The 17,909-nt window shown below is 36.7% G+C and overlaps 1 protein-coding gene across 2 annotated transcripts in view; it reads right to left on the bottom strand.

Moving 5' to 3' along the window:
- Positions 1-17,909, bottom strand: part of ADAM9 (ADAM metallopeptidase domain 9) — a 96,742-nt gene that overhangs the window by 43,068 nt on the left and 35,765 nt on the right. For both annotated transcript variants that reach the window (XR_003587124.2, XM_004021791.5), the window contains exons 9-12: positions 15,401-15,570; positions 12,536-12,617; positions 11,901-12,034; positions 3,313-3,484 (exon numbers count right to left, since the gene is read on the bottom strand). Coding sequence is in view for 1 of the 2 variants with exons in the window: in XM_004021791.5 (XP_004021840.1) it covers positions 3,313-3,484; positions 11,901-12,034; positions 12,536-12,617; positions 15,401-15,570 (558 nt within the window). In the remaining variant the exon portion in view is untranslated. The remainder of the gene's footprint in view (positions 1-3,312; positions 3,485-11,900; positions 12,035-12,535; positions 12,618-15,400; positions 15,571-17,909) is intronic.

Here is a 17,909-nt window from a genome sequence, read left to right as displayed (position 1 = left end):
TGCATTATCTTGATTGTGGTGACAGTTACGCATATGAAAACAGGTATCAAAGCTTAACTTGTATGCTTTAGTACTTTTGGTTGAGACTTCCCAGGCAGTCCAGTGGTTAAGACTCTGTTCCCACTGCAGGGCGTATGGGTTTGATCCCTGGTTAAGAAACAAAGAGTCCACATGCCATGCAGTGTGGCAAAAAGAGAAAGAAAAACTTTTACAAATTTAAAAATTAGAACAAATAAAATAATAAAAATAAATAAAAATAACAGCAATAATAAATGTTTTAAGGGAGACTTTCCTGGAGGTCCAGTGGTTAAGACTTTCAACACATGTAGCATGGGTTCCATCCCTGGTCAGGAAACTGAGATTCCACATGCCATGCAGTATGACAAGAAAATCAAAATAAAGATAAAAAATGATAATAATTTTTAAAAAGAACTTCTGTGTTTTAAACAGGTGCAGTTCATTGTTGACAAGTGTTCATAATTGCCTGTTTCTTACTCTTGCTTTGTCTTGACCAAACTTTAGTGAGGCTTCTTTCTTTCCTGTAGACCCTCAAACTCTACTTGTCTGCACAAAAATAGATACTTGGGGATACTTGCCCCTCCCCCAAGTACTTGAGGGCAAGTATCCCCACCCCTTACCAGCTTCTCCTGGAAATCACCAGACCACAGGACAACTTCCTATGAGAACTCACTGGCCATTTGCCCCTGCTTATCCACCTTCCCCGTAAAAGATTCTGCTTATCTACATTTGCCCCAGGTTTACCCTATAAAAGAAAACTCGTTTTGTTTGATTTTGAGATGCTTCCAGATTTCTGAGATCAGCATATTCCTGTTGTTAACAGTCTTTCTTCTGAATAAAGCCTTTTCTTATCTAAGCCCAAATCTGGGGTGTTTTTTTTTTACCTTGTATTCAATTATACTTCAGTAAAGTTGTTAATTTTTTTTCAAAAATACTATGTAAGGCAGACAGATGGCTTCATAAAAGAAAAGAGAATCAGGAAACAGACTATGTATACAGGAATTTTGTTTATGGTGAAAGCACCATTTTAAATGGTTTTGTAGCTCACTCTCCACATGACCCCCCCCCCCACCAATTATAGAGCTTATATAAAAAATTAAATTACAAAAATGCTAGGAAAAAATAATAGAACATAGAGGGGCTATATGATGAAAATCTTGAAATAGGAGTAAAATGTGTACCTTGATCAGTTACAAAATTATGGGGGGGAGGGCGGGGCACACTAAATGCCAGGACATTCTTTTGACAAAAGTACAAACTGACACACCCTTCTTCCAGGAAACTTGATAGTCTCTAATAAAATAAAAAACACATGCTTTTCAATTCAATAATTCTACCTTTATATAATTATCTTAAACTTCTGTGTGTGTGTATATATATATATATATATGAACATACACACACATACACAGGGGATATACAAGGATATACTGTTCACTACAAAAAAAAAATACTAACTACAGTGAGTGACTGTCTTTAATAAGAGTATGGTAAAATAAATCATAATATATTCCTTATACTGAAATATTAGTCAACAGATCAAAGGATTATGTCCAAATAACAATGACATGGAAAAAAATCTCCAGGATATATTAATAGAAAAAAATTATATATAACATACTAAGTCAGACTTTATTTATGTAAAAAAAATAAAATCCTAAAACAAACCCAACTATGATACAAATATACATACTGTACATAAGACTATAAACACAGAATAAAATCTATAGAGAAACACACTAAACTTATAAGAATAATTACCACAGCAGAAGGAAGTTAAAAAAATATATGGAAGAAATAAAAGTATGAAGGGAATTTTGCTTGTGCTTACTATTTGAAATTTCAATACCAAGAAAAATAACTGTGATATTTGAAGGGGAAGAGGTACTTTTTTCTAGAGTAATTTGTAGTACAAAAGTTCAAGAAGCAAATACAGACTATTTCAGTTAGTTTGATAATGAAGTAAACAGGAGAAATCAAAACATATAAAATAATTAAGGAGAATGCCTGGAAAGAAGAGCTTAGTCATCCTAACAGTGTAACATTAATTTAGAGATTAAACATAACCTCGTTAGCCTTTATTTTCCTCACTTGAAAATGAGAGTATAAAGAAATAATGAATCTCCAAAGGTTACTGAGAGGATTGTACCATGTAAAACAGTAAGGAGAGGTTGCTAACATGCAGGAATAGTGCAATGACGGCCCACCACAATTTCATCATAAAATACATACTGCCTGGGAATTCCTTGGCAGTCTAGAGGTTAGGACCCTGTGCTTTTACTACCAAGGGCCCAGGTCTGATTCCTGGTCAGGGAACTAAGATCCTGCATGCCATGCAGCATGGCCCCAAAATAAAACAGAACACACAAAGAAAAACATACTGCCTTTCTAGAATGTGAAGTTTTCTGGCAAAAGCCAGGCACTGTGTGATCAGGCAAGGAAAAAGAAATTCCACTTGTGGAAAAAATTGAGAATATAGTAAAGTTTACATACAACTGAACCAACTCCTTTAAATTTAAATTTTTTAATTTCTTAAATGTAATTAAAAATTGTTTTCCTCCTAAGCCTTGTCTAGGTGGTGTTAAGCAGGCCATTTTGACAGGAAAATGGTTGAGATGCAGAATGCTAATAATAAAGATGGGTCCAGACTTAAGGCTCTAGGTGTGGTTAACAGGTATGAGAAAGCCAGACAGCAGCAGGTGAACTGAAGGTTAATTAACAGAGGGAGAATGCTAACTTGAGTAGCAAGAACTCTGTTAACCAAGAATTCTGCAGAATGGGTCGGCTTCAATTTATTATTGAAATGAGATCAACTAAATAACTGTTTCTGACAGTGACAGAATAGTGAACACTTACAAGTAAAGAGCCAAGTGAAAAACTGAGCTGTTCTTTAAAATAAATAAATGACTCAATAACCATAACAGAAATGGCAGAAGGTAGCAAAAATAGAAAAATAAACACGGTACTTTCCTGGACACCAGAACAGATGACACCATTGGTTATGTTCTAGGAAGGAAGGGATAATCAACCCCCAGGAACATAGTCCCACAAGCAAAATACCAATCTTCATTTTGCCACTAAATTTTACTTTACCTCTTATACTCAGTTCAGTTCAGTCGCTCAGTCATGTCTGACTCTTTACGACCCTATGAATCACAGCACGCTAGGCCTCCCTGTCCATCACCAACTCCTGGAGTTTATCCAAACTATGCTAGAGTCACGCAAAGTGAGCTATTTTATTTTTTGCAAATCCCAAGGTAACTCTGCAAAGTGAACATCACATGTTAAACTGACCTTTGGCGTCCCACAGTCACATTCTTCCCCGGGATCCACCAACCTATTACCACAGGAAGGAGCACTGTAGGCTTCATCACGCTTTGGAATATTGAGAAGGCAGTTTCCACCTTTATTTAAAGTTAGCTTCTCAAAGTCATCTGCACTGCAAGAACTGAAGTTTTTGGAACCTCTGTAATAAACACAAAGAAAAAGATCTTAAGTCATAGCAATTAAACACTTTGAAAATCTTAAGTCATGTCTTCAACCAACAGGAAGTGAATATTTAAAATGGCAGAGGGGGGCTTCCCTGGTGGCTCTGTGGTAAAGAATCTGCCTGCCGATGCACCGGACACAGGTTCGATCCCTGATCTGAGAAGATCCCACATACTATGGAGCAACTAAGCCTGTGTACCACAACCACTGAGCCTGTGCTCTAGTACCAGGAGGCCGAAACTGCCGAGCCCATGTGCCAGAACTAATGAGGCCCGCAGGCCTTAAAGCTCGTGCTCCACAACAAGAGAAGCCACCTCAATGAGAAGAGTATGCACTGGAACTAGAGAGTAGGCCCTGCTCACTACAACCAGAGAAAAGCCCCCACAACAACAAAGACCCAGCACAGCCAAAAATAAACAAATAAATAAAAATTATAAAAAAGAAAGAAACTGACTACTTGCAAAAATAGAAGTAAATAAAATGGCAGATGGAATTCCCTGAAAGTCCAGCGTTTAGGACTTAACCCTTTCACTTAACACTTTCACTGTTGAGTGCTCAGTTTCAATCCCTGGTGAGGGAACTAAGATCCTGCAAGCTATGTAGTGTGACCAAAATAAATAAATAAAATGGCAGAAGATACAGAAAATACAAAATCATAAATCTCATCAGCAGAAGAGACCTCAAAAATTGCTGTTGTTGTTCAGTCACTAAGTCGTGTCCAGCTCTATTTGACCCCATGAACTGCAGCACTCCAGGCTTCCCTGTCCTTCACTATCTCCCAGAGTTTGCTCAAAAATTATCTAGTTCTATCTAGAATTCAGTTTATCTTCTACAGTAAAAGTTCCTTCAAAATTGTAAAGCGAGTTCTGTTTCCCCATCCTCTTGTCACTCCACTGAATGACATTCCTGTGCACCCCTTGTAACACCAGGAGCTATGTGGCAACAAGGTGAGCACCCAGTGAGGAGGCACACACTGTCACAGAGAAGCAGCAGGCGCTGGCGCAGAATGTCAGCCACAGTTTGAGGTTTAATTGCCTCTGATGGTAATTCCTAAGAATTGTAGTTAATACTCTGAAGGCTAGACAGGCTTCTAGAAATGGTCCAATTTGAACTATATATTTATTTTGTTGCTGTTTAGTTACTAAGTTGTGTCTTACTCTTTTGCAAGCCCATGGACTCTAGCCCACCAGAATCCTCTGTCCATGGACTTTCCAGGCAAGAATACTGGAGTGGCTTGTCATTTCCTCCTCCAGGGTATCTTCCCGACCCAGGGACTGAACCTGCATCTCCTGCATTGTTTGCAGGCAGATTCTTTCCACCGAGCCACCAGGGAAGCCCCATGTGATATTTATATAAATACAATTTTGATATGTTTCTATGTGTTGCTGGAGTTCTTTTAGTTATTGTTTTATTCAATAACAGTATTTTCAGATAGTCCCATTGGCTATTTTCACTTTGAACACTAGTGGGAAACACACTCATCTATAACAAGAACCTTTGAGAAATCCAAGTCATATTAAAAGTTTATCAGAGGCATTTGGTGCCCTAAAAGAATCTCCTTTTCATTGGTTTGAGCAACGGTGCCAAAAGCAGCTGTGGGGAAGAGAACCGTGTTACATGGTAACGACTGAGAAGGCATTCTATTGATTCCATGTCTTCTGTACATCCAGGGAATCAAAGAAACAGGTCCTTTCTTGGGAGACCTTGTCCTCTTGGAAAACTCTTCCCTTGCTAACCAGACCAGAGCCTCCCAGGAAGTATTCAGTCCTGCCTCTTGGCTCTTAGGACTGGAAAGCAGTCACACAGTAAGTAAAGATCTAGCACAAGATTTCCCACAATAATGAAAACACTTGTTTTCCATATTCTTCTTTTTCTTGCTACTCTGCTTAAGAACATTGTCAGGAAGAGGAGTCCTTTTGAACAATATCTGTTCCTTCAACAAATATTTGTGGAACATCTATTATGTACAAGACACTCTTCTTTGTGCAAGGGAGAAAACAGTAAACAAAGCAGACCAAAAATAAAATCCCCACCCCTGTGAAGGTGACATTCTACTGAGTGAGACAGACTATAAACACAATGGATAAATAAATTCAATAATACATTAGAAGATATATGCCGCCGGGGGAAAAGGTGAGGAGGTAAAGGGGGTGACCTTTGTTGGGGGCAGAGTGATCAGAGTAGAGTTTTTCAAAGAGCTGTCAGGACAAGTGCTTCAAACAGTGGGACAACTGAATGAAAACTGGCTTTGGGGGTGAAGAACATTAGAGGGAGAAGAAATAGCAAGTGCAAAAGCCCTAAGGGAGAAGTCTGCCTGCTATGCTCAAGGATCAAATAAGGAAGCCAGTAGAATTGGTGTGGACTAAGGCAGTGAGGGTACAATCAGAAAGGTGGGACGAGGCCATTGCATGAATCTGACATTTTACAATGAGTGAAATAAGGCAGGGGAGTGACACAATGAAAAGCATGAAACAGGAAACACATGATCTGATTTATGTCTTAATAAGATCACTAGGTTGGCTATACTAGGCAGGAAAACCTCACAGAAGGCAACAACTAGAAAGAAGGCATTATTACTAATTGACACAGAAAAGATGGGGGCGGAGCAGGTTTTAGAAGCAACAAGATTTTGAGTCTAATGGATGTCAAGTGGAAATGTCAAACTAAAGCATAAGAAAATTATCTGATAAACAAGCAAGACTTCAATTTAAACAGTCATTTTTTTATTTCTTATTTTTATTTCCTATTATTGTTCTTTATATGGTTAATACAAGTGCCTGCAACAACGTATATTCTTACGTTCTTCAATAATGTAAGAATATATTAATTAGCTAATAGTCACAGACGTGTATATTTCCTACACTTGAGTCCCTAATTTTAATCTACAGAGTGCACCACTTCTAAACAGATTATTCTTGAAATAAACTTGTTATTCAGTCCTTGGGACACATTTTCTCATAGAAACAATGTTTTATTTGTGTGATTCTAAAGCAATCTACGAAAGAATCTGTTTCATATACAAGGAAGTTGACTATAGTACTGAGAAGGATCACAAAATCTTCACCACTTCTTATGCAGTTTAGTAAATCAAGATAACAACAAACATCTCCATGTTGGCCTTCATAAACACTTTGGATAATAAAACAAAGATATTCTTTTCCCTAGTCATCCTTGGCCATCACCAACAGTAATAAGAAGCATGAGCTTCCTCTTTTCTTGGCTTGAATACCAATTAAAGCATTCCTACTCTCCATCTATCACCTCTGGGTACTAAGATATTAATCTAAAGCATATCTACATCTCTTCCGTCACATCGAGGTGAGTTTTATAAAACTGATGCGAAAGAAGGTAGAAGGGATGGAAGTGGTCTATCAGGATATGACCCACAAAAATCAACTATCATTTAGAATATTCTCTCTATGACTAATCTTGAAAAAACCAGAACACAATTCCACCATTACCGTCCTAATCCTCATAGCCTAGGAACAGGAAGTCCTAAGAAAGAATTCTAAGTGATGGCACTCAGATTTTTTTTTCCAGAGCAATCTGGAGACTTCCCTGTCAGTCTAGTGGTTAAGACTTTGCATTTCCAATGCAGGGGACATGGTCCGATCCCTGGTCAGGAAACTAAGATCTCAAATGTCACACAGTGTGGACAGAAAAAAACAAATTTTTTTTAATTTAAAAAAAAAAAAAAGAGCACTCTGATTATGGAGGCTTTCTGATAATACTGAAGGGCAGAGTTAAGAAAGACCTGTCTCTAGGAAAGACACCTCCCAGGAAGATCACCACTCATACGACCAGGCATCTAAGAACAGTGTAAGGAGAATACTACCAGGTCCCTCAAATATCTTAAATATAAAAATTACATTACAAAGTTAGATTATCTACCTTTTAAACAGAGGTGGCTTCAACTGATTATCTGGGAAAATTCTAGCATCAAAAATAAAGCCCTATGTTAGATAACTGTATTCCAACATAAAATAAAAATATATTTTAAAATTTTTTAAATAAAAAAGATTTTTAAGGCCTAACTTCTAACAGTCAACTAATGTTCACTAAATAGCATAGGAAGTAGAAGGTGGGATATCTGTCCTCAAAAAGGAGATTTAATACACTAAGGATAACATAATCTTACTTCTCAAATTATTCTTACAAAAACCTGTTCAAATACAATGTCTAATGCATTATCAAAACATAACACGAAGACACAAGATATTACGAAAACTATAAAAAAAATGAAGACACTATGAGAAAAAAAACAGATAAACTCAATAAAGTCTCCAGATACTAGAATTATCAAACAATAACCACCCAAAAAGAAAATCTCTGCATGCTTTGGTCAGAGACAAAAATGAGAAGCTTGAAAATTTGGGCAGGGAACAAATCCACAGTCATTAACACAGCAAATTTGATGTGTTTTTCTAAAATATATTCTTTAAACATTTAAAACACTCTGAATTCATCTTACAATTTGTATTAATTTAATTGGCATTTTTCATTCTAAGTGGTATGCTGTAAGGGTATCATAATCAATGGCATCTACATTTGCATAATACAGTACATTAGTAATCATATTAAATATAAGCAGATTAAATGATTCAATTAAGAGACAAATATTTCCAGGTTGGTTTATAAAAAAGAAACCTAAATGTAGGTTGTTTAGAAGGATATATCTAAAACATAAGAATAAAGAAAAGTTCAAAGTAAAGGAATAGAAAATATATACTGTTAACCAAAAAAGAACATCTGTGGAAGGTAGATTAGTATCAGGCAAAATTGACAGTCCTATCTAATGCAATAAAAAAGGAAATGAAAGACATACAAATTAGGAAAGAAACAGAACTGCCTTTGTTTGTGAATCTCTTTCTGTGGTTGGATTGCCACAGCTCATGCCCAGACCCATGCCAAGCGTCCACACCAGCCCCTCTTGCCCAAATACTACTCCCCTCTGGGGAGAGGGTACTGGTACTGAGAGGGGGATACCACACATGTAAAGGGAACAGAGTGGGCTAAGACCCAACCCTCAGAGCTTGTACTCTGGCAACTTGGGACCAAACCCCACCTCCAATAAGGCAATATTGGCCACTGAGCAGAGAGGAAGTGCCATCAAATAAATACCCAGCTCTAGCTCCAGAACCCCCATCTCCAGTCCCATCCCCTACCGAGGTGATAGCTGTCAGCATACCCTGAGGAATACAAATACATGATTTGTATTCATGACAAATCCAGCTCTCCCACAAAAATACAGATGACCCAGTTTTTTTTAATGGGTCACACATCACAGTAACAAATTGAAGAATAAAAACCATATGATCATCTCCATAGATGCAGGAAAAGCTTTTGATAAAATTCAATATCCATTTATGACAAAAACTCTTCAGAGAGTGGGCAAAGAGGGAATATATTTCAACATAATAAAGGCCATATTATGATAAGTCCACAGCTAACATCCCAATAGTGAAAAGTTGAAAGCATTTTCTGTAAGCTCAGGAACAAAACAAGGATGACCACTCTCACCACTTTCATTCAACATAGTTTTAGAAATCCTAGCCATAGCAATCAGAGAAGAAAAAGAAGTAAAAGGAATTCAAATTGAAAAAGTAGTAAAACTCTTTGCAGATGACATGATTCTATAAACAGAAAATCCTAAAGACACTACCAGAAAATTACAAGAGTTCATCAACGAATTTGGTAAAGTTGCTAGATACAAAATCAATGCACATAAATCTGTTGCATTTCTATACACTAACAACAAAATATCAGAAAGTGAAATTAAGTGAACAATCTCACTTACCATCTCATCAAAAACAATAAAATATCTAGGAATAAGTCTACCTAAAAAGGCAAAAGACCTGTACCCTGAAAATAAGACACTGATGAAAGAAATTGAAGATGACACAAACAAATGGAAAGATATAACACGTTCTTGGATTGGAAGAATCAGTATTGTTAAAAATGACCATACTCCCCAAAGCAATCTACAGATTCAATGCAATTCCTATCAAATGATTTTTCACAGAACTGGAACAAAAAAAATTTTTAATTTGTATGAAAACACAAAGACCCCAAATAGCCAAAACAATCTTGAGAAAGAAGGATAGAGCTGGAGGAATCACACACCCTGGCTTCAGACTATGCTACAAGGCTACAGTCATCAAAACAGTATGGTACTGACAAAAAAACAGACATATAGATCAGTGGAAGAGGATAGAAAGTCACAAAAATAAGCCCACACAGTTATGGTCAATTAATGTATGATAAAGGAGGCAAGAATATACAATGGATAAAAGATAGTCTTTTCTATAAATGGTGCTGGAAAAACTAGACAGCTATATGTAAAAGAATGAAATTAGAACATTCTCTAACACCAAAAGTAAAGTCAAAATGGATTAAAAACCTAAATGTAAAACCAGATACTATTAAACCAGATACTCTTAGTGGAAAACAGAACAGAACACTTGTTGACATAAATTACAGCTATATTTTTTGGATTCCTCTTCTAGGGTTATGGAATAAAAACAAAAAATAAACAAAAGTGGGACTTAATAAACTTTAAAGTTTCTGCACAGCAAAGGAATCCATAAACAAAACAAAAAGACAACCTACAGACTGGAAGAAAATATTTGCAAATGATGCAACCAACAAAGGATTACTTTCCAAAACATGCAAAGAGCCCATACAGCTTAACATTTTTAAAAAACTGCCTAATCAAAAAATGAGCAGAGGACTTAAATAGATATTTCTCCAAAGAAGACACACAGATCACCAACAGGCACATGGAAAGATGCTATATTCCTAAATATTAGAGAGATACAAATCAAAACTACAATGAGTCATACCAGTCAGAATGGCAATCATTAAAAAGCCTACAAATAATAAACACTGGAGAGGGTGTGAACAAAAAGAAACTCTTATACTGTTGATGGGAATGTAAATTCGTGCAACCATTATGAAAAACAATGTGAGGATTCCTTAAAAACCTAAAAATAGAGCTCCCATATGATCCTGCAATCAATCCCACTCCTGGATGTATATCTGGAGAAAACTCAATTCGAAAAGATACTTGCATTCCAATGTTCATAGCAACACTATTTACAACAGCCAAGACATAGAAGCAATCTAAATACTCACCGACAGATAAACGGATAAAGAAGATGTGACGTGTATTTATGTGGTATGTGTATATGTATATTGGAGAAGGCAATGGCACCCCATTCCAGTACTCTTGCCTGGAAAAATCCCATGAACGGAGGAGCCTGGTGGGCTGCAGTCCATGAGATCGCTAAGAGTCGGACATGACTGAGCGACTTCACTTTGACTTTTCACTTTCATGCATTGGAGAAGGAAATGGCAGCACACTCCAGTGTTCTTGCCTGGAGAATCCCAGGGACGGGGGAGCCTGGTGGGCTGCCATCTATGGGGTCGCAGAGTTGGACACGACTGAAGTGACTTAGCAGCATATATGTATATAATAGAATTCCATGAGCCCATAAGAAAAAATGAAATAATGCCATTTGCTGCAACATGGATGAACCTAGAAATTATCACATTCAGTGATGTAAGTTAGACAGAGAGAGACAAATATATCACATCTGTGTGAAATCTAAAAAAATGATACAAATGAACTTATTTATAAAACAGAAACAGATTCACAGACAGAAAGCAAATTTATGGTTACCAAAGGGGAAAGGCAGGGGGAGGAATAAATTAGGAATTTGGAATTAACATATACACACTATTATATATAACACAGGTAAACAACAAAGACCTAGTGTATAGCACAGGGAGCTATATTCAGTACCTTGCAATAATTCATAATGGAAAAGAATCAGAAAAAGAACATGTGTGTGTTTATGTGTGTGTGTGTACATAGAGCTTCATAGGTGGTTCAGTAGTAAAAGAATTTGCCTGCCAATGCAGGTAAACACAGGAAATGTGGGTTAGATCCCTAACTCAGGAAGATCCCTGAGAAGGAAATGGTAACTCACTCCAGTATTCTTGCCTGGAAATCTCATGAACAGAGGAGCCCAGTGGGCTAAATCCAGGGGGTCGCAGAGTTGGCCACTGCTGAGAGACTGAGCACACACACATATATACATGTATCTACAAGTGAATCACTCTGCTGTTCTCTTTAAATTAACACATTATAGTAACTATAATAAATTAAATTAATTTAAATGAGATGAATTAATCAATAATTAGAGTTCTTATACCATTCAGATGAAAGAAAATTTATACTGATGCTTTATAGAACATGGCAAATAATTTCCTCCCAGAAATTTGAGTACTGATGAGGGATACATTCATTGTTTATTTTTAGCATTAAACAAATGTTCAATAAATGGTTTTAAAACAGAAAAAGGAAGAATAAAAAGAATTCAGTTACTCACGATGCTCCCGAATTCATGATGCAGCTCTTTACAGGACAGTGACAACCTCTCCCATCATCATGACTCATTCCAAGGTTATGACCCAACTCATGAGCAACAATGGATGCAAATGTCTCCACTGGGATCTGCCCAAACTGTCCAAACACAGGAAGGTATTAATTAAGTTTCTGAACAAAAAGGATTATTCTTTTTTTCTAAAATTATTTTTTCACAAAAGGAGATTCACCACCACAATGTTGGCAGCTGACATGATAAAGCAAGCAACCAACATCAGATTGTAAACACTGCAGTCTAGTAAGAAACTGGAGTGACTTAACATACTGATGATGGAGGTAGACCATTTAAGCAACAAATCAGAAGCACCAACATATTATTCATGGTGGTTGATGGGAAAACAAGCTCATGGTTCTAACTTAATTTCCTCAGATGGAGTCTCTGTTTCTTAATTCATAAAAAGTGAGGCATTAATGATCACATAATAAGTATTAGAAAACTTAAATCCAGTCTCTAAGGCAAGAAGAGATCTTCTATGGCCCTTGTAACACTCAAAATATTGTTGTAAGGACTAGGAGAGGAAATAAACGATTGCTGGACATTTCATAATGCAAACATGCAAAGACGTCAAGAAAACGTACCACGTTAATCCCACCCGCATGGCTCCTTGAACAGACTGTCCCCACAAACGCCATTCCCGCAGTCCCACCAAACCCTCTTTTCCTAAATGAAGAGAACAGGGAAAAGTTATAAAATGTACTTGAGGAGAAAAAGGTACACGTTGCTCCTATTTCTTTGGGCAATCTTAAACTAATTGGTAAACCTATAAAAACTGGGGGGAAAATGACAAAGATAAATAGCACTTTAAAAATCAGAGTTCAATTAAAGCCTTATCTCTTTTTTATCGTCAGAGAGTGAAAGTTAACATTACAAGTTCATTTTTCAGACAAATGAAGATATACATTAGATATATCAAACCAACTTGTTTTCTACCTTTTAGATGAAAAACCTTCCTAAAATGCATTATATTTATTTATTCAAAAATTCTAGTGAAAAGAGACAGATAACAAACTCAATGGCATATTCATACAGGAGGCTGCGAGCAGGAAGCACAGAGAACAGAAGAATCAGAATGGTCTCCAGGTTGCTCCTTGAACATAAGGAACACACCTGATCTCAGGACCTGGTCCCTGTGTCTTCCCCAGTATACACCCATATCACTCCCTCATCTCCTTCAGGTCTTTACACAAAGGTCATCTCTTCACTGAGGGCTTCCTCATCATGTTATTTAAAAGTTCAACCTCACTCCTTCAATATTTCTACCTCTACCCTCTCGGCTTTATTTTTCCTCTTTACCATTTATCATTATTTAGCACACTATAAGCTGTTAGGGTAAAACCCAAACAAAATTTTTGGCTGACCCAATACATATACTTATTTATCTTACAAGATAACTCTCCTTCAACACAGTATGAATTCCATGAGAGTAAGAATTGTCTCTTTTGTTCACTGCCATAACCAAGGACCTAGACTATACCCATAACAAACATCTTTTAAATCAATGAATAAACCATTCTCTGGGACACCTGACCAGCCAGGATAAGAGTCTGCTACTGACATAAGGGGATTGCCATGGAAACATTTTAGCCAGATCACCCTGTAGTGAGCCACTTTTATGTCCTCAATGCTTCAAGAAAGGCTTTTTAGTATCCCATTCTCAACTACAACCGATCAGGGATTATCAGATATCTGAGAAACAACTCTAACATGGCAGTCGAAGACCAAACAGAGAGAGACGGCTTGGTAGGCTGGGCAAAGCACAGGGAGTGCTTGTTGTCCGTTCCTTTTGGTCTTTTGTGAACAAGAAGGCATACTCACTGTCGGGGTATGAGGACACTTCTGAGTACAGTTTTACTAAAAATTCATTGAAATGTCAGGATCAAGCTTTTGTGGTTATAGGGTCATAAAAATTCATGTAGGCATTCTCAGTGCCTTACTCTAAATTAACTCATATGACCAAAAAAAAAAAAAAAAAACAAGGGAAATTTCACCTCAGAAAAAATTATTTTAGGTACCATTCAACATTGAAGGAGGGAAAGATTATTACATAAAATATTTTTTGGCAAAAAGTCAGCCTATCAACCAGAAAATTTCTAAGAAGAATAAAATTTTTTTATATTTCAAGTGAGGGTTTTGCTATAAGCTTTTGGAATATATCTGTATTAACTAATCACATAAGCTTAAGTTTTATTATAGTACCATGAAAATGCTATGTAGAAAAAAGAAAAACGTTTAAAATATATCAGAAGGATGGCAAAGAAACTTTAAAAACACTATTGTATCCATGAAATAAGAATTTGACTACATAAAAATTTTCAGGGAAACAAAAACAGCTATTTAACATTAAAAATAAGATAGGTGAAATGAGAAACACAATAAAAACTTTAGAAGGTAAATTTAAGGAAATATCCCAGAAAATAGAACAAAAGACAATGAGAAGAAAGGAAACAAAAGATAAAAAAAATTAGAGGAAAACCACAAGAAACTCAACAGCTGAGTAAAAGCAATCCCTGAAGGAATGAAGAATAAAAATAGAGAGGATGAAATCGCCTACAAAATAATTTGAGAAAAATTCCTAGAACTACAATTTCAAGACTGAAATTACCCACTAAGAACACAGCACAATGAGTGATAGAAGACCTACACCAAAGCATATCATCAAGACAATTTAGAGGTCTGGGAACCTCTAGAGAAGATCCTACAAGTTCTCAAAGAAGGAAGGGAAAAAAGGCATATACTAAAAAACAGGAAACAGAATGCATTAAAGTTTCTCAGTGAAGCTGTACTGAGATAGAATTTAAGTACAAAAAAATTCACCCATTCTAAAGTGAATTTTTTTTTTTAATGAATTAAGGCTTCTCAACAGTAATTTGGAAGTCAAAAGACCAATGGCCATGCCTCCAAAATTCTGAAGGAAAAAGATTTCATGCCAAAAATGTTAGACCTGACAAAATAACCTAAAATGTACAAAACAAATGAAAAAGCACAGCCCTGAAACAATGAATTACTTAAGCACTAGCATAATCAGAGGTCAAATTGAGATAATTTTTTTAAATTAAAGTATAGTTGATTTATATTTTGTTTCTGGTGTACCAGAGATAATTTTTAAATTCTGTTTTGAGATTGTAAAGCACACTTTCTGACATGAAAGAGGTCAGAACTTTTTTCTTTCAATATATCCTTTCACAAGAAGAAACTAGAAAACATGCCATACTAAAATAAGGAAGTATACCCGGGAAAGAGGAAGAGGATATGGGATAAAGGTCACAAGAGATCCAACAAAAGCAGGTCTCATTAGCACACTGCACTCATTCTACAAATCAAACTTCTTCCTCATTTAAATGAATGCTCAAAAACTTTAAGAGGATACGACTGCAAAAAAAGAAAAAAGCGAAAATTATTATTCTGACCATATCATAAAGAGTACCTTTAAAAACATCACTTACAGAATTAGCTGTGCACTGTCGTGCCTCCGACGTGTTATAAGAAACTTTTCCCGCCACTGTACAAAGTTCGACAACACATCACCAGCACCTCCAGCCATACTGATCAGATTTTCATTTGTCCAAATCTCAAGCCCAACTAGCACAATTCGAATATTTAACATAACGTACATCTGGGAAGAAAACAAAAATATATAAAATTTATTAAAGAATATGAGAACAATTCCTAGGTATATATCTGGGGGATAAAAAAAAAACACTAATTTAAAAGATATGTTTAACCCAATGTTCACAGCAACAGTATTTACAATAGCCAGGATTTGGAAGCAACTTAAGTATCTGTCAACAGATGACTGGGTTCACACACACACACACACACACACACACACACACAAATGGACTATTACTCAACCATAAAAAATGAAATTTTGTCATTTACAACAGCATAGATGGACTTGGAGGGTATTCTGCTTAGTGCAGTAAGTCAGACAGAGAAAGACAAATACAGTATGGTATCACTTATAGGAGGGCTTCCCTGGTGGCTCAGTGATAAAGAATCTCCCTGCCACTGTAGGAGACGTGGGCCAGGGAGATCCCCTGAAGAAGGATACGGCAACCCACTCCAGTACTCTTGCCTGGGAAATCCCATGGACAGGGAAGCCAGTTCATGGGGTCACAAAGAGGCGAATACAACTTAGCAACTAAATAACATCATCACTTCTTGGTGGAATCTTAAAAAAATACAACAAACTAGTGAGTGTAACAAAAGAGAAATAGATTCATAGATATAGAGAACAAACTAGTGCTTACCAGTGGGGAGAAGGAAGGGAGGGTGTACAGGGTTAAGAAATACAAACTATCAGTTACAAGGATATACAAGCATATACTGTACAACACAGGGAATAATAGCCAATATTTTATTGGGTTGGCCAAAAAGTTCTGTCAGGCATTTCATAAACAGGTATTAAAAAACCCAACTGAACATTTTGGCCAACTCAATATAATAACTATAAATGGAGTTTAACCTTTAAAAATTGTGAATCACTATATTGTACCCCTGTAATATATATAAAACTGTATATCAACTATACTTCAATAAAATATAATAAAATAAAGAATATGAGAATATCTTTGAACTTATAATTAATTAACATAACCACTTAAAAACAGGATTCCTCTTTATCAAAAATGTTTCCTTCAATATAATGGAACTCTAACTTTTCAGGGGTCTGAGTTTCTTCATTCATAAAACAAAAGTAACAAAGGTTTGAAATCCTTTTTATCTTCCATTCCAAAATCTGACAAACTCTGGATATTTAAAGTTTTTGGTATTTTGGTTTCAAACCTTTCCCTAAACTAATGAAAGCCTATTTACTGTTCATCTTTAGTTCACTTAATATAAATATTCATATATAAAGCGCCTGTCTACAATGCAGGAGACCCGGGTTCGATCCCTGGGTCGGGAAGATCCCCTGAAGGAAATGGCAACCCACTCCAGTACTATTGCCTGGAGAATCCCATGGACAGAAGAGCCTGGTAGGCTACAGTCCATGGGGTCACAGAGAGTCGGACACAACTGAGTGACTTCACTTCACTTTAGTTCACTTAATATAAATATTCATATATTTCACTATAGAAATATCAATGAGTTAGATTACAAGGTGCTACCCCAGGATCCTTTTGGAGGTATAAAGTAAGATCAATACATAGTGAACTACATGTTATACATACACTGTATAGTGAACAATATTACCTTTCTAAACTCTTGTCTAAAATTCTAATGACATGTACCCCAAAGGTTTCAGATAAAGGCTTATAGAACTCATCTCTATTTCACAGAAATACTGTGAGCAATAAATGAGTTATAAATATAAGTCACTTGACTCAGTTTTTAGTACATTATCAGTCCAGTTCAGTTCAGTCGTTCAGTTGCGTCCGACTCTTTGCAACCCCATGAATCGCAGCACGCCAGGCCTCTGTTCATCACCATCTCCTGGAGTTCACTCAGACTCACGTCCATTGAGTCCGTGATGCCATCCAGCCATCTCATCCTTGGTCGCCCCCTTCTCCTCCTGCCCCCAATCCCTCCCAGCATCAGAGTTTTTTCCAATGAGTCAACTCTTCTCATGAGGTGGCCAAAGTACTGGAGCTTCAGCTTTAGCATCATTCCTTCCAAAGAAATCCCAGGGTTGATCTCCCTCAGAATGGACTGGTTGGATCTCCTTGCAGTCCAAGGGACTCTCAAAAGTCTTCTCCAACACCACAGTTCAAAAGCATCAATTCTTCGGCGCTCAGCCTTCTTCACAGTCCATCTCTCACATCCATACATGACCACTGGAAATACCATAGCCTTGACTAGATGGACCTTAGTTGGCAAAGTAATGTCTCTGCTTTTGAATATGCTATCTAGGTTGGTCATAACTTTTCTTCCAAGGAGTAAGCATCCTTTAATTTCATGGCTGCAGTCACCATCTGCAGTGATTTTGGAGCCCAAAAAAATAAAGTCTGACAC

This window comes from Ovis aries, chromosome 26, assembly GCF_016772045.2.
Source record: "Ovis aries strain OAR_USU_Benz2616 breed Rambouillet chromosome 26, ARS-UI_Ramb_v3.0, whole genome shotgun sequence".
In the NCBI taxonomy this organism is placed as follows: domain Eukaryota; kingdom Metazoa; phylum Chordata; class Mammalia; order Artiodactyla; family Bovidae; genus Ovis; species Ovis aries.
Note: the sequence above shows the minus strand (reverse complement) of the source record. Positions and strands in the feature narration are given on the sequence as shown.